The 21,102-nt window shown below is 42.5% G+C and overlaps 2 protein-coding genes across 4 annotated transcripts; one reads left to right on the top strand and one right to left on the bottom strand.

The window, feature by feature from the left end:
- Window positions 1-702: 702 nt before the first annotated feature.
- Window positions 703-10,917, bottom strand: e2f1 (E2F transcription factor 1). The gene is made up of 7 exons (XM_069526054.1): window positions 9,522-10,917; window positions 9,190-9,289; window positions 8,244-8,463; window positions 7,937-8,089; window positions 6,371-6,485; window positions 5,418-5,691; window positions 703-3,814 (listed from the first exon to the last, which is right to left on the bottom strand). The coding sequence occupies exons 1-7, from the start codon at window positions 9,771-9,773 to the stop codon at window positions 3,573-3,575; spliced, it is 1,356 nt and encodes a 451-aa protein (XP_069382155.1). The 5' UTR covers window positions 9,774-10,917; the 3' UTR covers window positions 703-3,572.
- Window positions 10,918-11,368: 451 nt separating this feature from the next.
- znf341 (zinc finger protein 341) lies at window positions 11,369-20,744 on the top strand. Of its 3 annotated transcripts, XM_069526051.1 has the most exons (17): window positions 11,369-11,521; window positions 12,578-12,688; window positions 12,927-13,117; window positions 13,389-13,538; window positions 13,761-14,072; window positions 14,232-14,415; window positions 14,932-15,025; window positions 15,105-15,195; window positions 15,409-15,589; window positions 15,729-15,820; window positions 15,857-16,015; window positions 16,823-17,031; window positions 18,083-18,179; window positions 18,274-18,406; window positions 19,053-19,164; window positions 19,358-19,428; window positions 19,874-20,744. In XM_069526051.1, the coding sequence occupies exons 1-17, from the start codon at window positions 11,491-11,493 to the stop codon at window positions 20,467-20,469; spliced, it is 2,814 nt and encodes a 937-aa protein (XP_069382152.1). In that variant the 5' UTR covers window positions 11,369-11,490; the 3' UTR covers window positions 20,470-20,744. The 3 variants fall into 3 exon arrangements, with proteins under 3 accessions (XP_069382152.1, XP_069382151.1, XP_069382150.1); XM_069526050.1 differs by having other exon boundaries at window positions 14,935-15,025; window positions 15,729-16,015; XM_069526049.1 differs by having other exon boundaries at window positions 15,729-16,015.
- Window positions 20,745-21,102: the final 358 nt, after the last annotated feature.

Raw genomic sequence — 21,102 nt, 5'->3', positions numbered from 1 at the left:
AATTAGGAATAAAACAGATATCACATATTCATTAGTGAAATAGTGAGGTCCAAACGATTCCAGCAAACATTTAATTGAGCGTAAGACTCTAAGACGATCCTAATGCTTATATTAGCTCTTACCCAGGACACTCAACTGAACAAGATTTAGTTCCAATTGACAATTATGACCCAAATATGCTCTCTGAAAAAAAAAAATCAATTGATGTAATGCAAAAGCCTATTAAATATATCACCTCTGTCTAAGGACATTCCACCAGAAGGTCAGCAGTTTCATCCCAGTCTCCCGCAATCCACGTGCTGAAGTGTCCTTGAGCAGGATACTTATGTGTCATAGAGAAAGTGCTGTGCATAAATGCACTGAGTTAATGTAAATGGGTGAATGGCAAATTGCCTATAATATTCATCAATAAATAAATACAGATCATTTACTCTTTGATGAACAACTGGCAGGGTTTCTCAGCATGTTTTCTGTCTTTAGTAAAAAGCTCCCTCTAGCTGCATAGGTGTGATACTATTCAGTTCTCTGTGACAAACACTGCTGACAAAGAGCAAAAACCTTTAAATGCATTTTGTCCAGTTATTTCTAGCTTTGATAATCTTTTAGGGTCAATCCTTAATTTCTAAAATTATCAATTTGCAGTGACACATAGGTGTTTTTTCTTTTTGTATTACAGAAATACAAGCAAATAAGTCAAATGAAAATAGTTAACTTTTTATTTTTGTCAAAGAAAGGGCGATACAAAAGGGCATATCGGAGGCTATTAATAATTGAGAAGTACAAACCTGCATTTTATTTAAACCCAGAATGTATCAACAAATAAACAATTGTTAACAAATGCTGTGGTTGATTGTTAAGTTGCTGGATAAAAGCACTTTGACTATATAAGGGTTGGAGTCAATTCACTTGCATTTTGACATTTCTGTGTCCAACACAAAGACATACACCTTTTAAGATTAACACCTGGAAATGTTTCAAATGTTGTATTTCATGATGAATGACTTAAATGTCAGACACATCCTGCTGACCTTTTTGTCATTTTGACTGTACGTGATTTGATTTCAACCCAGGTGCAATGTTGACTTGATACACACAAAAAAAACATAACACCAAAAAACATTTTTTGCCAAGATCGCACAGAAAATAAACCCTGATTCAACAATGAATGAATAATTGATATTTTACCCTAACAAGGCACTGCATCTGTCCTGCAGGGAACCAAAACATGGCACGACTTTCACTCAGGACGACATAAGCTGCTCACTTTTGGCGAACAACGTTGGAGGCCACAGAAAAAGAAAAAGGATCAATTCTAAGAACGTTTACGTGGCTTATGCCAATGCTATCAGCTGGAAATCTTTCAGATCGTACTGAAATTATTTGGTGGATTTTAAAGGTGCTATATATAAGTGTTATTTGCCTCTGGACTGTTAGCATGCTAACTTCGATAAAAGAAAAGCAAAACAGGAGTCTGGACTGTCGTGTTTTCCATCGCAAAGGAAAGGGATGAAGTTTGATGATGAACTTGCAGCAATATCAGCAGATTGGTAAATAAACAGCTACGAATGCTAGCCATAAAGAGTAGCAAAGACTTTCATATAGCACCTTTATGTTTCCACAGACCTGAAGATTAAAACAAAAGAAATAAAAAAAGTTGACTGGTTACACGTTTTTCACACATTCACATGAGTCAGAGGCACACACAGGCTACACGATAATCCCTGTACAACCTTAGAATAGCTATGTAGCCCGAACCTGCAGTATTAATGATTTAAACTGGTGTGACTGAGAAGGCTGTAAATGAAGGGGAAAGTGATATTTTTGGCATCAAGATCCAAATCTAAGGTTGCAAATGAAATGAAAAGTTATGACGGTTAAATCTTTTTGTCACAAGCGGACAAATACGTAGCAAAATGTGTATGTGCGACTAATGAGAAGCTACATTACAAACACAATACTTCCTCTCACCACTAATGGACTCATTTACAAATGCACAACTTGTTAAGATTTAACAAGTTTCGTGTGGGGGTTAAGTCCCTTCCTGCCAGAAAATGTATGGAAATTTTTGTACAATTTTTTTCTAGAATTTTTTTTTTTTTTTAATAAATATGAAATTAAACAAAACAATTAGTTTTTTTCCCACACACATACACCCGCACACATTAAAACCCTATACATAAGGAACAAAAAAACAAAAACATGTTAGCTTACATAACTTAGAATGAGAAAACGTTTGATGCATTTCTACATTTCTAACTACAACACACAACATGTAGCACTGTTTCATCTGAAACTGATGTTTAAACATCGGTTATTGTTGCTTAATTGTGAAGGTGGTTTCAACAAAAACACAACCACGGTGTGTTGTGGCGTGTGGAGATGACACATGATTCCAATATGGCAGGAAAACAAGGAGGAATTGATTGTTTTGGGGGCCAAGACAAGATGTGCATCCCTATACTCGGTGAATGGGACGCTGACTTAAGGCATGAATGTTAACTTCCTGAACTGATCACCCACGTCAAACATTTTCTAAACCTATTCAACCTACGCATCATCCATGACACATCTAAAACAGTCAGTCTCATGTTGCATCACAAACATTTGATTCAAGACTTTACTCTGCTCTGAACACCTGAGACTATGGCTAAACGCCTAGCTAACTAATAGAGAACAATATATTCAGTATTAGTTTGTACCCGCTAGCATAACTGCAGCAGTCTGTCATCACCTGGTTTCCTACACATGAATATTAATTTCTTGTTTATCCTCCAGGACCAAATTATTTGTTTCAATTGAGGCAACGTGAAAGGTTTCTTATGAAGTAGAATTACCACTGTTGAAAATGTATTGTAAGCATATATTGTATATGAAAAAAGCATCTAGCTCCAAGTGAGCGTTTAGCCCACAAGAAATTATTACGGTGAGACTGTTGAACTGTTGGACCTGGGATTTAACTGTCAGTTACAGAGATGTTAGTGGATCCAGTTTTTCAGGATTGCAGCACTTCATGCACAAAATCTTTTTTTTGCTTATTCAACAGTCCCTGGGATGGAAACTTTACCTACTGAAAACACAACCGAGGGAGCCTTGTAAGAAACCAGCATTATAAGTTGTAGTTAATTCATGTGAAGGAAACCAGCCGAATGAATCCATACTCAATCATACACAAACACCTGCACAATCCACTCGGATAAAACATTATCAATAACAACAAAACACCTCACTTGGTACAAAGTATGAAAATAACATTCATATAAATAATTTAAATAGCTATACTAAAGCTGAAGTCTTGTCTAAAATGTTTAAATGGCCAAAGAGAAGTGCTAATAATGTGCTGTATAATTTGGGGGACTTCAAGATTTTGTAATTTTAGGGATCACAGGCAATTGCTATGCAAATTATTTTCGTTCACCCCACAATTAAAACATTAACATTCATTTTTTTTTTTTTTTTTTTACAAATATTCTCCATAAAATGTTGGTTTTCCTTCCTTTAGAAGCCGCAGGGGACAGAGGGTTAAGTCCTAAATTTCGAATGATTTCCCCACGTTTCTCCTCCTCCTTTATTATCTAACTGTCCCCCAAAACCTGTGACAGGTCACCAAAGTCACAGTCAAACAGTTCACTGATGCCTTCGTGGTCCTCCAGTCCAAAATGGTAATCATGACTGTGAGGGGGGGACAGGTTGATGAAACCGTACAACGGGAGAGGGAGGCCTTCTCCGTTCAGGAAGTCCGAGGAAGAGAGGGGTGAGAGGTCAAAGTCGGGCATGTCTCCAAGGTTGGAGAACGGATCACCTCCCAGTAGCGATTCTGTCACACAAAGTAAAATGTGAAAAATATGCTTATCTGTATGTATACATATATTTATACTATGTCTTACAAAGAGACAACTATACCAATGACTCCACAGCTGGGAGTGGTCGTGTGCAGTGCTAAACCTAATGTTTCATAAAACTATATAATAAATTGGCCAATGGCCTTTTAATGTTTAATCAACTTGCCATTCAGTCCAAACCAGTCAATTAGTTATTTCAGTTAATAACAGATTTTTCAAGTTCATCATCTTCCATCCTTGCACCAAAGAGGTAATGTTTTCATCTGCGTTTGTCAGTTAGCAGGACTGTGCAAAAATGCAGCTGGGGCATGAAAATTTCATGGAAAACTGTTGAGTAGTGGCGCATGTCCTGAGGAAGAAACCTTTAACATTTTGGATCGATCCGAATAAATTGAAGGATACAGCAATTCGAGTTTTGTATATGAAAAAGTACACATTGCATATGAGAGATTATTTTCTCAGCATACTAGGGAGAGCGGGGGTGGTGCATTTCAGGTGTCACCTTCTTGACTTCAACACTAATAACAACAACTAAAGCCGTCTTAAGAATATTAGGAATAACTGTATTGCCATACTACCTAACTAACTCTTAGCCAACTCCTACACACATCTGTGATTTCAACATTCTCAATAACTACTGAGCTAGTTCTAGTCTGGGTTGAATATTGTTTATTGAATATTGAAACAGCTGTCATTAAGGACACAGATGATTTACTGATGAGTTCTGACACTGGTGATAGCTTAATTTACTACTGCTCAACCTCAGTGCCACTAGTGACATATACTAAATCCCTGTTGGTATATTAAGAGCTGACCTTAAATGGTTTAAGTCAGATAGAGAATTATGTGTTTCTATTGGCAATCATATTTTTTCATCAGCTCCAAATGACGAGTGAGGTACCGCAGTTATATTTTTAGCCCATCTGTGGTTCTCTTTAACATGCTTCCATGCATCTGCACTACCCCGCACCTGAATCCTGCAGAGAATTTGTTACTGTTGTGAACGTGTCTGAGAAGAGAATTTCCCGCTGCGTTGTGCATGTGTAAGGAAAACTGCAGAGAAAGTCTGGACCCAATTCTCCAGAGATCCTCCAAAGGACAAGTCTGAAAACGGCTAGAATCTCCTTGGCAGAGGTACAAATGGAACGGCCTAAGAGGTTAGTATAGATGCTGTTGTAGCAACAATTGTATCAGAACTAAAAAAAATATTTCTTCATGAAAAAAGAGCAAAGAGCCGAAAGATCATTTCACTCTTCTCCTGACAGATTGTTGTTCACCCGCCCTTTTCAACAAAACCTTCCAAATTGGTTCTGTGTAAAAACCATCTGGCGTGATCAGGTGACCTTTGACCTTTAAAATCTAATCAGTTCACCCTCACCACTGTAACCGTCATGAGTTCAGGTTGACCACAGCAGCTGTTCTCCAAGAGGAGCAACAGTAATTTTCAAGATTTTATCAGTATCACTTACTCTTTAACTCCATTAAATATATATATATATATATATATATATATATATATATATATATTTATATATAATATGATGCACATTTTTTTCACAGACAAATGTGGATACTCACCTGTGTCCCCACCTAACACCAGTGATGACGGTTCCTGCTGGGAGACTGCTGTCACTGTGGAAGACGTCGACACTGGGGACGATAAACCCACCTCCAGAGCGGGTGTGGAAAGTGATTGGTCTGTGGGTTGTGTGTGAGGCGGGACCAGGGAGGGGTCAGTGTTGGGTTTTGTGGGACTATTTCCTGTCATGGGGCTACAGACGCCAGAGCTGTCCTCTGGACAGAGGAAGACATCGATTGGACCATGCGTGCTCTTTAGTGACACCTGGTAACCCTGAGGGACGTTGACAAAAACACACCGTCAAAACCTCATAGCCTCAAAATAAATATATTTGAATGAATATGAGTGTGATTTAACCCGTGTAGACCTGATGCTCTATGAGTGTAAATACCTTTATGACAAAGAGCGACATTTGAGCGCTTCTCCCTTTGAAGCCAGATGAGCATTTTATATGGTGTCATCATTTTAAAGACATGATGAAATACATCGAGATTCACTGAAATATGTGTGGGAACGGTGAAATGCATTATGGTAAATGTAGTTTGTAGCAGGCAAAAACGTTTTCAAAGTTGTATTTTAGACAAAGGCTGGCGATCTAAGCACAGGGAGCAGAAGAATGATGAAATTAACGATGAAGTAAATTGAGACCCAGATGATGTTCCTGCAGATCCACTGACAAAGACTCAGTCGGCATGGGACATGTTTGAGAAGGAAAGGTGGATCTCGCTGAATTTGCTGCCAAATGTTTACCGAATCAAATGTGTTTTTTTTCAAATCTCTATGTGCTTCAGAGGCTGGGAAGTTCATGTTTTTGTAAACGTTGGCAATTCTGTCTGCTCTTCATAAAACCCTCAGGTTTTAGGTGGTTTTCAACCAACAGATTCTGGCCAGTTGCGCCCACTGTGAGAGCATAGTCACAGGTCTCAATGGGTTCAACTTTTTTGGTCCGTACCTCGCTGGGTTCTGAAACTTGCATCTGGGTCTCAGGTGGAGCTCTGATCACCATCACCAGCTGATCTGGGGAATCAAAGGACTTCCTCAAGTCCTGGCAGCGCACATAGCCCAACGTGATGAACACAACAGTTAAGGACCAAACAGCTGCAAGGGAATGACAAAACTAAGATGTTGTCCAAGCCTAAATATCTGAATACAAGAACAGACACAACAACACTGGCAGACCAGCCTCCTCTACTCGTCACTGAGCAGTTACCATTCCATCATAGCTGGTAACCGTAAACTTTGAGCCCCTTACTCAAGTACAATGTCCCTGGACTGGACCAGAGACCTTCGGGTCTAAAAATTCTAGGTGGAAAAAAAAACCTCTGTTCATGACCATGGCCCTTTTGATCAGGCTTCACTGGTGCTGCTGAAATCACTTTCCATTAGGGTGTAACGATTCGTTTTAACAACGATTCGATTCAAATCACGATTCTTGGTTGCCAATACGATTCAAGGACGATATTGGTTCATTTAGAACGATATGATTCGAAATGATTCAGTGACTTGAAATTGATTCAGTAACTTTTTAGCCAAAAATTCAACCAGTGTGACTGAAATAAATACCTGGATACTGGACAGTGCAGGTGAAGTTTCCTAGATTCCTGTTGTTTCAGAGAATCAGGTATAAATTATGGATATAAACATGTTTATATCCATTATATTTATATATTCAGTCTCTGACTAAACATGCTGGCGAGGCCTGAGGCTTCTGCAGAGCTGACTTCACCTTGCGCTGCTGCTGCAGCGGGAACGCTACAAGAGGTAGCTAGTCCCAATTATGTTCTTTTTTTCACACCCAACTCTTACTGTATATATCTTATTTATTCAATTATTCCACTTTACATATGCACAGACTCTGCACTTTTATTGCTATTTTGCACTCTGGTTAGATGCTAAACTGCATTTCGTTGTCTCAGTACCTGTACTCTGTACAATGACAATAAAGTTGAATCTAATCTAAAAAAAAGGTGCCTGGACCGGCTGTGTTGTGTGATGCAATCCCATGGCGCTTGACATGTTGCTGTGGTACTTAACTTGACCTTTACATATCCTACAAACAGCCAGCGACTTATTTAGAGCATCTCTTTGCAAAAGTGTTTCCACACACTGGAGCCGCAATGGTGGCCTGATTATTTCTCGCTCACCGGCTTCTCCTCTGCCATAATGCTATGTTTTGATATATGCGCTGCTGCTGGCGCGTGGTGATGAGGTCACAGACAGGCAGAATGAATCGAGTAATGTTTAACGCCTTTATCATTAAAAGTGCTAAAAAAACACATCAGTATAAAGTCTGGCGTGCTTAAATGCAATGCGTTATTTCCTAGTATCGATACAATAAATTAATTACCTTTTAAAACAATATTAGATCAATATATGGCGTCCGGAAGGCCAACTTGCCGAGCAAAGATCGATGTAGTTGGATCGTAGGAATATAAATTGATACATCGATGTCATAGATGAATCGTTACACCCCTACTTTCCATTCATCCCATCATGGGTCTTCAAGATCAAAGGATATTTCTTGTTCTGTGGGTCCTCTGTGAGCAGCCGGAGCTGCAGATTGCATTTGGAAATAAGCTCGTCCAGCTGCCCCTCAGCCTCAGTGAGGTCACACACCTCCTGCTGCAAGTCTTTATGGCGGGAAACCAATGTTGCATCGATTCGGTTACCACTGCAGGGGAAGAGTGCCGAGAAAAATCAAAACACAAATACAAGCCGCAATGTGTTACGGCTGGAATAAGGGACTTTGGTGTGATCATAATTATCTTTCCTTCAGTTGCCTCACCGCAGCAGTATTTTACACTACAGGCTTGTTTTACACTCACAGCCATTGGATGTTGTTCTTGGATTTCTTGGAGATTAGCTGGATTCCCTCCAGGACGTTGGTGATGTCGTAGATACGTCTCTTCTGGACATCTAGGACCTGAGAGGCCCAGTTCAGATCCACCACGCCGTCAGCTGACTCAGACAACAGGCTCAGAAAGCGCTTGGTGGTCAGATTCAAGGAAGTGTCATACCGCGACTTCTCCGTTGTGGTTCGAGGAACTGGAAAATTGTGGGATTTCCAAATCAGGATTATTTCAATCCAGCATGACAAGCCTTGTCAAAGAGGACTCACTCTATTTGACCTCAGCTAATCTGATAAATGATTTTCCAATAACCCAGACATCCCTACATTGCATCATTGTTGAACTGTTTAGAGGTCTTTGTTAATGTCAGTTAACTCAGTGTGATACCACCCACTTTTTAGAGCTGCAGCAAAGAGTCAATCAAAAGAAACGAGTCTTAATAATCAAATGATTGTTTCTTTAAGCAAAAATATTCTTCGTTTGATTTTCCACATGTACTCGAGGATTTTAATTGAATAGAATATTTAATTGATACGGAAAATAATCGCTAGCTGCAGCACTACACCCTTTTATTGTCCAGCTTATTGTTGCCTTTTGATTAATTAAGTAGCAAACATTCAAATTTCTGTCAGTGGGGAGGAAAGGATTGATCGAGCACTCACAGAGCTTTTGAGCTGCGTGAGTGTGTGTTACAGTGATGATACCGGGCTAAATGCAGTTGGGACTAGACAGAAACTTTGAAATTATATCTATTCATTCATGGTGGCTGGGTTATTTACTTCCTTTTTTTCAACACTGTATGTGCCTGTAATTAGGAAAACATCAGATTCCTGCACGGTTCGAGTCGTCTTATTTTCTCTTGGGTTCAGACTGAAAATTGTGACCCAAGCCACACTGTAGTGTGTTGAGTGTGTGTTTGTACCTCTGGGAGGAGCAGGTGTCGAAGGTGGTGCTTGGCCAATAGACGCTCGAGTGGTGCTAACATACTGATGATCACTATCCAGGTCCAACTTCCTCTTTACCTAAAAAGATCCCAATGCACAGATTTCAAAGCACCTCATGCAAACTACATGTTGCTAAAATGATGAACTTAGAGCAAAACAAAATGTTTATAAGCAACAGGTGGACTGACTTTTTCACTTCTGCTGTGTGTCAACATTTCCAAGCAATCTATAAATATGTATATTCCTCATCTCAACACTTCCCCTCTCACTCTCTCACTTCCTCCCACAACTACCTCCCCCATCTCCTCACCGGAGGTCTCCCCAGAGCCGGCCGCCTCTTGTCCTGGACCCCAACATCAGCCGGGCCCTGGGGTGTGGCGAACAGCAGGATCTCCCCTGTGCTGGTGGGCGCGATGGCCGGGTGGAGCCCCTCACTACCAGGGCTGGTGATGATCACTATCTGGTGGTCCTCGCCCAGCTCAATGCTGCCAGAGTTCAGCAGCGTCTCGAAGTCGGCCAACAGGTCCTCAGACGTCTGGCCCGTGATCAGAGTCTCTGACATGGCAGTGGCGTCACTGAGTGGCCCCCTTTGCAGGACTCAAACTAAGATGCTGTGGTTAGACCGAGGATCCACGGCGCTTTGCATTTGCTGCGATCTGGGAATTTAAGCAAGGGTGGTGAAAGCTGCTGGAAGTTTTCATGCAGGCGATCACAGGAAGCTCCAACATCTCAACACGAGGTGTCTTCCTCTGAGGGTCCCAGCTACTGTTTCTACAAAATATCCTATAAACACATTATAACATCATTCCAACAAAGTTACCCCTCTTACGGGAAACGTGCTAAATCAGATGTAGTAATGGTTAAGGCAGGATATGATGCCAAACAGGAAATTAAGCAAATCAAATAATGTTGCTAAATGTACACTAAGCCTGCGCCCCGAGGCTCAGCGGCGGATGTGATTATCAGGGTAAATAGTGGCACTTTGGCCGAGAGGGTAATAAACGCTGGAGGTTAGCAGCTAGCGTGCTAACCTTTTGTTTTCATCTGTCAGTACAGTAAAGCCGCGAGGCCTCGGCCACCCTGTGCCCTCAACACAGCCACCACAGCCCGGCTAACGAGCTAGCTACTGTACTAACAACACACCGACACAAGTTCACCAACAACCCGCAGCAGCCTCCGGGTCACACATGTGCACCTCCACAGCTCGAGCCTGTGCGCCAACACCACACACGGGGCTTATTTTACAGGCTGGGAAAACTTTGTCGCAGCTTTCCAGAAGTGAGCTATCGACGTGAAATAGCTACTGTACACAGCCCGTCGCCATGTCTCACAGGTCCACTTGACAGCACACGTGTGGAAGCGCCACTCAGCACAGCGGAGAGCCCGCAGCTCGGTCTACTCAGGTGATGTGTGGCAGGTTAGCATGTTAGCTAAGTTATTAGCCGCAGTTCTTCTACCCCCTCGTTTTGTTTGGGGCACGCAGGAAGCAGTCCGACAAAACTGGAGCGAACAGGAGATAAAGCGGCGGAATACACACGCATCCTCTCGGGGAGCAGCCGCCGGTGCTTCGGTTGTTCACACCGGGAGCGGTCCACGTCCGACAAGCGCCGACCCAACCCCGTTATCGGCTGTTATTGTTGTTATTGTCCCAGCTGATCCACGTCTAAACAAGGGTCGGACGGTTTTCGCGCGAAATCTTTTTTACCGCGAAATGGGCACGTGTGCCTATTGGAGGGCTACCATTGGGCAGAACGCGGCAGCTTCCGCCGGGCTGCAGGGACGCTGTATGATTGGAGCAAACGCCTGTCAATCACTCTGCCGAGCGCAGATTTGTTGATTTAAAGATGCGTTCAAGTTACACGGTTAAATGGGAATTACTGGGATCGTTCTGTTAATTTACTTGAGATGAGCATGTGTTTGATTAGATTAGATTATGCTCTGGTTATTCATACGCAGATTAGAGTTACTCCACATTTAACTGTGTTCTTTCAGAGTTTTAAATGGTTATATGTGGAGTAGCGCCAATCTGTGTAACTTCAGTTCTTCTATGTCGAGCCGTCAGACAAACACAGTGTTTTTTCAGCTGGTTTATATTTCCACACCCTCAGCTGTGTATTGTGAATATCGATAGATGTAATATCGTCTTTGTGTCTATAATCGTCGCACTGAGCGGAAACGACAATCATCATAAATATATAGATATACACTGCCTGGGTGGTGCACGTGAACCGGCAGCCTCTGCTAATCGAGCACCTATCGCCCAGCAGGAGAGCGACAAGATGGCGCAGGCAATATTTGAAGTGCTTGAAGGTGGGAATGTTTTCTTATTAACCGCGTCACCACAACGAGAATCAAACCTGAATGTATATTTGAATCAACGACAATATACCGGGTCAATGTTGATGCACAGGGAACTCACCACAAACCGCGTGAATGCGTTAATATGTGTGACAACAATCACAACATCCATGTCTGTACTGTAAACAAACCAACAGATTGATCATTGATCATGGCTTAGAGCTTCTGGACAGACTGGTGTGATCGTGTGTTGCAGTCAGGCAGTGGAATGATGTGAGCTGCTTCCTGCTGTTCACACTCCATGTGTCTCTGCATCAGGTCACTCACTATATATGTATAATGCACAGACTGGATTTACAGCGACTCTTTGTGTCATTCTCCTGAGGTGTAGGTCATCATTTTTATTTTTATTCCTTCACTTATAAATCAAGTTGATTTGAAATAGCACCTTCCATAGAGCAGGTCTCAAATAAAAGAAACAGACATAGAATTTCACACTTATACAAGCATAACAAAAATAAACAAAGCAAAGGCCAGTTTGCAGGTTGCAGCTTCTTTTCGAAGAGACTGATGATGTTATTTCAATAGCAGGTGGAATCTATAATATCAGAGTCATGGTTTCAAATGAAAAATCACCCTTTGTTTTAAATGGTAAGGGAAAACTAGCCCCGCTAAGACACAAGTGACCGCTCATTTGTTTCAAGGCAACTATAGAGTTGCAGTGACTGCATGACGTTAAATGAAACTTATAATCTTCAATTAAATCACACAATATGATTTTTTTTATTGATATGATTTCATCTTCAGGGTCAGATACTGATCTCCCCTCTTGGTTTATTGACCCTTGCATGGTAAATGGTCTGTATTTAGTCTTAATGACCACTCACAGTGCAGCCCAAAGACACTTGGGACACACAGTATGTTGAAGAGTGGATTGATGATCCACTGTGTCTCCTGATCCACAGCCGCCCCATAAGAGACTTAAAGACTAAGCTTATATTGTCAGACCTGTGTGCGTTTGTGTCTCTGTTCCTCCGCCAACATCCTCTTCTGCCTTGTCCTCTTCAGGGATGGACAACCAGACTGTGTTAGCGGTCCAGTCTCTGCTGGACGGCCAAGGCGGAGTTCCCGACCCAAACAACCAGAATGTCTCCGGGACGCCCACCATCCAGTCTATGGGTACGTTCAGCAAATACAATTCATGTAACAACAGACATTCAGATATTAGTTTCATCAAATCTCTCCTAGACCCCCTCATGACCATAGGTGGATACAGTCATATTATTAAAACTGACATTCTTTCTGTAAATACTGGAGGTTAAGACTGTGTTGTATTGCAGTGTAGATGTGTTGCTCCATCTCTCCATCATTTCCTGTGGTGTTGGCCTCAATCTCTCTGCGTTTGTCCTTCCTGCAGACGACGAAGACGTGTTCCTGTGCGGGAAGTGTAAGAAACAGTTCAACTCTCTGCCAGCCTTCATGATGCACAAAAGAGAGCAGTGCCAGTCTAGCGCCCCCTCCCTGTCCACAGTATCCTTGGCCTCCACCAACGCCTACACGTCTGTCCCCTCAATCAGCTCAGGACCACAGACCCCTGCCAACAGACAGGTGAGCGTAGACATGTTTTTATATATGAGTAGGTTAGTTTAGGCAAAAAGTGATTAACTGGTAAAAGAACCAAATAGAGGAACAGATGTCGACAGTGACAGAAAATATCAAAACAAGAATTATTTGTTGTTTGTTGTAGCTGTAGCTGCAGCTGCTTAAAGATGCAGTGCTCTGAAAATAAAAAATAAGATATACTGGATTGTATAGTTTTAATATCATGACATCAAACTTGTATTCAATGTTTGTGTATCACTTTTCTTTCATACACCAGGTTTCCACCTACATCACAGTCCCTCCCTCCCCTCTAACCCACACTCTGGTCCAGGGCAACGTGTTGGTCAGCGATGACGTTCTCATGTCAGCCATCTCAGCCTTCACCTCCATCGACCAGCCCATGGCCACCATGCAGACGCCTATACAGGTAAAACAGCAGGGGGCGACATTACACATTGTTTTAACCCCTAACGCACCAGTCACACGTCCACTCACTACAAACCAGTCGCTCATCACAGCTCATTCTGCAAACATTTCTCAGCTCTATACTCAGTGTTCACTCTTATGAGCAGTCTGTACAAATATAAACATTTGGCAAATAATTCACTAATGCTGAGCTCTTTTCAAATCTGTTTATGTCACATGGCAGAGTAACCTGAGCATGCACACAGCTGGAGTATCTTACCTTCAGCACCATCACCACCATCATCATCATCATCATCAGCAGCAGCAGCAGCAGCAGCAGCAGCAACAGCCTCAGTCCTCCCACCCGCTCCCCCCTGGCCAAACACCGGCCCACCCGCTCCCGGCCGGCCAACCCGCCCAGCAGCCGCTCTCGTCTCAAGTTGCAGCGAGCCACAGCAACTCAGTGGTCCAGGTGTACAGCACACTGCCTCACATGGCCGGAGGTGGTGGTGCAGAGATCCACACCCTGGGTCTGCAGCCTTTCCATCCAGTACAAGTGAGTAAGGTCTGCTGTTTGCTGTGCATCCCGGAATAGTACTTATTATGCACAAGACAAAAGTCAAAGGTACTGCAGGAATCAAATATTAAAATAAAGAATTGGTTGAAAAAGCAATATAGTACAACGTGTGTGTGTGTGTCCCCGTCCATCCCCCAGGTGCCCAGTCAGTGTGTGGAGAGTCAGTCATTCACCACCCCTCCCGTCTACAGCCCTGGGAAACAGTGCACCAAAACCAAGACGTGCAGCATCACCAGCAACCTGACGGAGCTGGGCGACTTTGAAAAGGTCATCATTCCCAAACGACCCAGGAGCAGCAAGAAGAACCCAGACGGAGCAACAGGTCTGTGAGGAAATAAAATGATTAAAAGTGCATTAACCTGCTGATAATGATTCTTCTGCACCAAAGCAGGTTCTGTTGCCTAAACTTACATTTGACCAAAAGACAAAAGCATCACGATAGAATTTTCTAAAACACAACTTTGGTCTCATAATATTTAGACTTTATTCTTGAAATCTCAGAATCTTATTTTCTCCAATCTGGCCAAAATACTATACGTCTAATTTTATACATTTTATAAATTATAAAAATATAAATTAGAGACTTGACGCATCTCAATTAAAAATGTAAAATCCACTGCTGCTAGTGTCACAGCCTCCACCAACAGAATAATGAATTCTTCTTCTTCATTTTTTCTGTTCTGACTTCTGTCAGATCTGTTCAAGACAAATATTGTTTAGTTTTAAACTTATACATTAAAGTTATTCATCATTGATACTGCATATAAAAACCTTGGCTTTTGAAAAGTATTATACTGATCACAGGATACATATTCACTCAATAAATGTCCCCCCACAGTAGAGCAGCTGAAGGGAAAGGGTCCGAAGTTGAAATGTAACTTCTGCGACAAAATCTTCTCGAAAAACTTTGACCTTCAGCAGCACATCAGAAGGTGAGTTACTGGCCAACAGGGGGCAGTGTATCCATCTAAGAACAGACGTCCGTGACTTATTATCATTTTCCTTTTACAGTCACACTGGAGAGAAACCCTTCCAGTGCATCGTCTGCGGCCGAGCCTTCGCCCAAAAGTCAAACGTGAAGAAACACATGCAGACACACAAGGTTCACACGTCATTACAGTTTCTTTAACCTCACGCACTAATTCTGAACACCTGAAAGAATACCTGCAGTAGAGTGTGTGTGTGTGAGAGATTTTAAATGTAATGAATTGTCACTGACATATGCAGCAGTCTCTGGTTTAGTGAACAGGAAACTATCATGTCTTAGAAAACACTTAGAGATTCCTCTGTAACCGAAGCCGTCCTCACCCTCCAGGTGTGGCCAATGGGCGTGGCCAGCACAGTGTCCAGGTTACCCGTCACAGTGAAAGTGGTGCCGGTGTCGTCCAGTGAGGAGGAGAGGGGCGGGGAGCAGCAGCCAGATGAGCAGGAGGAGGAGGGGCCTCAGCAGCAGACGCAGTGTCAAACACAAGAAGAGGAAGAGGCGGCACAATCAGGTAACATCGGTTAGATCATATGATGTGTAACATTATATTGATGAGGTCATAACTAAAGCTGTGGTGGAGCTTCTCAGCAGGATCCCACAGTTCACATTAGAGGAATGATGATCAATGTAAAGACGATGATTGTTCACAGAAGCTCCGGCGGATCTGGAGGAGAGCGAGCCTGAGGCCCGGGCCGATCCGGAGGGCTGCCGGGGGGAGGCGGCGCGCAACGGGCACACTCAGGCTCAGATGCACACTCAGGCTCAGATGCACACTCAGGCTCAGATGCACACGCAGTCCGACCAGAGCCAACAGTGCCAAGCTCAGACCAAACAGATCGTGGTGATTGACAGCTCCTACCAGTGCCAGTTCTGCGCCAGCAAGTTCAAGACCTACTTCCAGCTCAAGTCCCACCTGACCCTGCACAAGGGGGAGCAGGTGAGTGCATGTGGGGTGTTTGCGTCGAGTGGTCAGAGGGTAAATAGGCTGCCTCAGTTCATGACAGCGTTTTTGGCTCTGTATCAGTTTTAAACCCTGTCTATACTAACATGCCTGAAAAGGCAGATCACCTGACCACCTACACTGGGCATGCAAGTGCCGGTTGTAAACAGATTGCGCTTATAAAGGCTGGGCTGTGCACATAAGTCTTTGTATCATTGTAAACAGCTGTTAGCAAAGACAACAGAGTCAGTAACACTTTTGAATGATTATCCATGTCGCGCTCTCCACTGGTGGACGAGGCTAATGCTGCTTATTTTCTTAAGGAAGGGCGTTCATGTGATGAATCAGTTAAGGCAATGTTGTGACCAAAAACACTACATCAACAAGCGGTTGTGAGTGTCTCTAAAAAGGCAAATCCATTGCATGGTTGATGGGTTTTGAAATTAGAATATTTTAGTGTGGATCTCTGAAGAGGTTGTTGTGATTCCTTTTGTTGGGTTGTGTTATAATAAAAGATATAAAATGATTTTTCAAGGCAGAATTAAAAGCCACTCGTTTCTCCTACTCATTGGAATACCTAAAATTAAGATGCTAAACAGCAGCCTGTTAACTAGAGGAAGCTGCTGACTTCAGATGTTCTCTGTCCCAACATCTACATGATCATACACTTAAATTCATTCATGTTATTTTCTGGCAAAAGTAAAGTAAGTAACACATGTCTTGGTAACTGGTGGGAGGAAATGATAGAAAACACCCAGGATAAAGTGGTTCAGTGAATTGTACTTTGTGTTTGCTTCCCTGCAGGTTTACAAGTGCGTGTTAAAGTCCTGCTCGCAGACTTTCCAGAAGCTGGATCAGTTCTTGGAGCACATCAGGACGCACCAGGAGCAGCTGACCTACCGCTGCCACCTCTGCAGCAAAGTGTTCCCCTCGCTGTTTGAACTGGGGGTCCACCAGTACTCCCACTGCTTCTGCCCACAGCAGAACACACGCAAAGAAACCACCATCTTCAGGTCAGCTCAGCCACTCACCCATAACTATCGATTACACATCAGTTATAGCATAAACACGGGGAATTCACATGCTTTACTCCTGGAGGAGTAATGTTTACCCAAATCCACAGCTCCCAGCTGTCTTTCGCTTTTTTTGAAAAATGTAATTATATTAATCTCAGGTTTTTTGTTTTTTTTTCAGTAATACTGAATGATGGGGAGGTTGGAAAATACAGGGAACACACTGTTTTGATGTTTGTGTTAATCACATGCGTGAACAGTAAAAATATGAAGACTAAAACCAAATCTTTAAGGTTCAGTGTGTAGAATTTAGTGACATCTAGTGGTGAAATTGCATGTTGCAGCTGAATACCCCTCACCTCACCCTCCCCTTCCAAACATGAAATAACCTGTGGTAGCTTCAGGTTTTATAAAAACTCAAAAGGTTTTAGTTTGTCCATTCTGGACTACTGTGAAAAAACATGGCGGCCTCCGTAGAGAGGACCCTGTACTGGTGTAAATATAAAGTATTTAAATACAAAGGGCTCATTCTAAGGTAAAGAAAATTTGTACAGTTGAGATGAAACACAGAGAGAAAACATCATTCAGATTATTTTATATTCAGTTTCTGCCAATAGATCCCTTTCACCTAAAACTTACACACTGAACCTTTAAGCTGCTCACAGACACACACTGAACTCCAGAGACATGTACTGTATGTGTAAACACAAATGTCAGAGTGAGAGACTTTCTGCAGACCTTCTCCACCTGGCTCCAATAGTATAAAGCCCAGAGAAAGTTTGCAGAATCTGATGTGAGAACACAGCAGGGGATCCCCCGCTGGATCCACTGCGAGCGAGTGGGGGTGTTGATGATGCTTCTAACATGAGACAGATCCAAACAAATCACAGAATCACTGATCTCTGCAGCAAAATGAATACGTTACTTCCTGCCTCCGGACTGCACTTGACCCTCTGTTCTGTTTGTATGTGAATGTGGTCGGCTGCTCCAATAAATCATCATTGATCTCAACTAAACCCACCACACTTCTCTTTTTTGTCTTTCCTCTCAGGTGTGTGAAGTGTCAGAGCAGATATTCTACCCAGGAGGCACTGGAACAACATCTGATGACCGCCTCCCACAACTTCCCCTGCCCACACTGTCAGAAGGTAGAATACACACGGATGTGAACACACACAAACCTTACACCTTTGACGTCTCGGTGCAGTGTCTGATCAGATCTGCTCTCTCTGGGGCTGTCAGGTGTTTCCGTGTGAAAGGTACTTCAGACGCCACCTCCCCACTCATGGCGCTGGCGGGAGGTTCAAGTGTCAGATCTGTAAGAAGGCCTTCAAGACGGAGCACTACCTCAAACTCCACACTCGTATTCACTCAGGTCTGAAACACTTATTTTTTAGCAACACAATTGTGCATTTCCTTAGTTACTGAGCTCAAACAGTTGCAGATTCGTTGCTATATTTATTGTTTTGGCAGGTAAAGTGTTAGTGTGTAAACACTGTGGCCTCATTGGCTGCTCAGTAACAAGGATGTAGTGTTCAAATCAGTGGTGGAGAAAGTATGCAGCATTTTATTAATAAAAAAGAATAAATAAATAAATGGAAGAGTGAAAGTAAGGACTGTTTTAAATGAACTTTAAGTATTGAAGTACTGAGTGTAGCTTAACCCCCAATGCAAAGCTGTACTACATCATTATCACTGATCCTCGGCCTCAACCGAATCTATTTTATTTCTGCACCACTGATGGAGGCGGGGCCTAATGTTACCTGCTCACTGTGATTGGATCAGTTCCCCTCTCCTAATTGATTAAGTCTGAAAAATAAAATAAATCTGCTTATGTAAAGTACAAATACATGAAAAATGTTCTTCCGTATAGTTTCAAAGTAAATGTACCTTGTGTATGGATTGATGTTGATTAATGTAAAGTTGATGAATCTCACAGTTTGTCATCATTTGCACATCAAATAATCGAAAGCGACTCCAGTATAATTCATTCCTCACAGCAGATCTGCTCCATTTCCCAGGTGAGAAGCCGTACAAGTGTTCCCTCTGTGAGGCCACGTTCAACAGGAAGGACAAAGTGAAGCGACACATGCTCATCCACGAACCTTTCAAGAAATACAAGTGTCCCTTCAGGTGAACTCACGGAAGCAGTCGCTCTTATTTAACTCATTCCTCTCTCCGCCTTTTCAACTTCTCTTACAACCGTCTGTTCTGCCTTTTCCTCCTCACGTGTTCTGCTGTGTACCTGTTTGATTTTTTCCTTTCACAGTCTTAGTTACAGGCTTTTCCATTAAATGCTGTGCTAACGTTTGTGTTTTCTCACCAGAACACATGTTGGCTGCACCAAAGAATTCAACAGACCAGACAAACTCAAGGCTCATATTCTGTCACACTCTGGTGAGTCAATAAAGCTGCGAATTATTTACACAAAGGATACACCCATAATACTACTACTACATTCTAAAATGATCTGTCTACACACGCGTATACATTTGTCCATACTAACACATGACCACTCATGTACACTGAGCATCACGATGTCAACAGTATTTGGTTATTTGCAGAAAGAGCTCAGCTACAAACCTGGAGAAACAATGGCAACAAGTGAAATGTTAAATTTAACTACACATCAGCTGTAGCCTCATCCCCTCCAGGAACAGTTTACTCACATGAATGCAGTTTTATATCTGTTTTAGGCAAAATGCATATACAACCTATGTAATGTAGCGTTGAAGTAAAAAAAAAAAAAAAAACTATTGTAACGCAAGTAGGAATAACTGTTATCTTACACAGTGTAGGTAAACCCTCTATATATAGATTCTCATAAACTCCTCTTCTCCAGGTATCAAACCCTACAAGTGTCTCTTCTGTCAAAAGGCGTTCAGCCGCAGGGCTCACATGCTCGAGCACCAGCAGTCCCACACAGACAACTACCGCTTCAGATGCTCCACCTGCAACAAGGGATTCACCAGGCACAGCTATTACAGAGATCACAAATGTCCCGCGGCGGGGAATGGGACAGGAAGCGAAGGAGGTGCCGGAGAGGCAGAGGGAGGCGAGCTCGGAGGAGCGTCGATGGCAGAGGAGAAGGACGAGGAGGATGATGGGAGGTGTGGTGGGTTCATAAGACATGCGGAGGGGCCAGGCACTGCTGAGGGAGATGAGGACGATGAAGAAGAGGAAGAAGATGGAAGCTTAAAGGGCAGCGACGAGCAGATGGAAAGACAGGATGATGAGGAGGAGGACGAGGAGGAGGACGAGGAGGGAGAGCAGGAGAGGACTGACGAGGGTTGTCAGGCTGCCATGTCTCTCACCACCATGGAAGCACAGACAGAAAGAGAAGAAGAGGAGGAAGATGACGGAATGGAACATGGCAGCGATGCACTGGAGCAGATTCAGAGCAACGGCCAAAACTGTTTGCAGCAGCCGTGTCTGTAGTTTGAAGCAGCGCTTTGAACGTTTTCCTGGACACGGACCATCGAACAAACACAGTTCTACATTATTTAATATAAAAAGTGAGTCTGGGAAATTATTTGTTTTAAATTAAAACGCTATTTAAACTTTATGCACAAATTTTACTTATTTTATCGTAAACATGTGGAATATGCTACCTTGCACATGTGTATCGCCAAGACAACCAGAGGACCGTGTCTAAGGGTCATACGTTACTTTCTCTACTTTTATGAAGCAAAGATTAAATTATTACAAGTGAATTAATGTCTTTAAGTTGTTGTTTTTATTTGAGCTAAAGTTCCACTCTGACTCTTGTACTGTTTTTAAAGATCAGCTGCTCAAAACACCTTAACAAGGGCTATATCCAAGTATTCATCATCATTAGTAGAGCCTAACTATTGCATAATATTTCAGATCAGATTACAATTCTAATGGTTATAAGTAATCTATAAAGTCTATTAATGCCTCTGTGCTGGTGACAGCCAGTGGCTGGAGGAATGTCCCATTCTTGAGAAGACGATATCTTAAGAACACCTTGAGGGAATGTCTTCATTCATTTGGACTCAAGGATCAACTGATTTTATTTTGGTGGCCAAAGATCACAGTGACCTTCTGTGA

The sequence above is a fragment of the Paralichthys olivaceus genome, chromosome 6 (genome assembly GCF_024713975.1).
Source record: "Paralichthys olivaceus isolate ysfri-2021 chromosome 6, ASM2471397v2, whole genome shotgun sequence".
Lineage (NCBI taxonomy): Eukaryota > Metazoa > Chordata > Actinopteri > Pleuronectiformes > Paralichthyidae > Paralichthys > Paralichthys olivaceus.
This window is presented reverse-complemented; position numbering and strand designations above follow the sequence as displayed.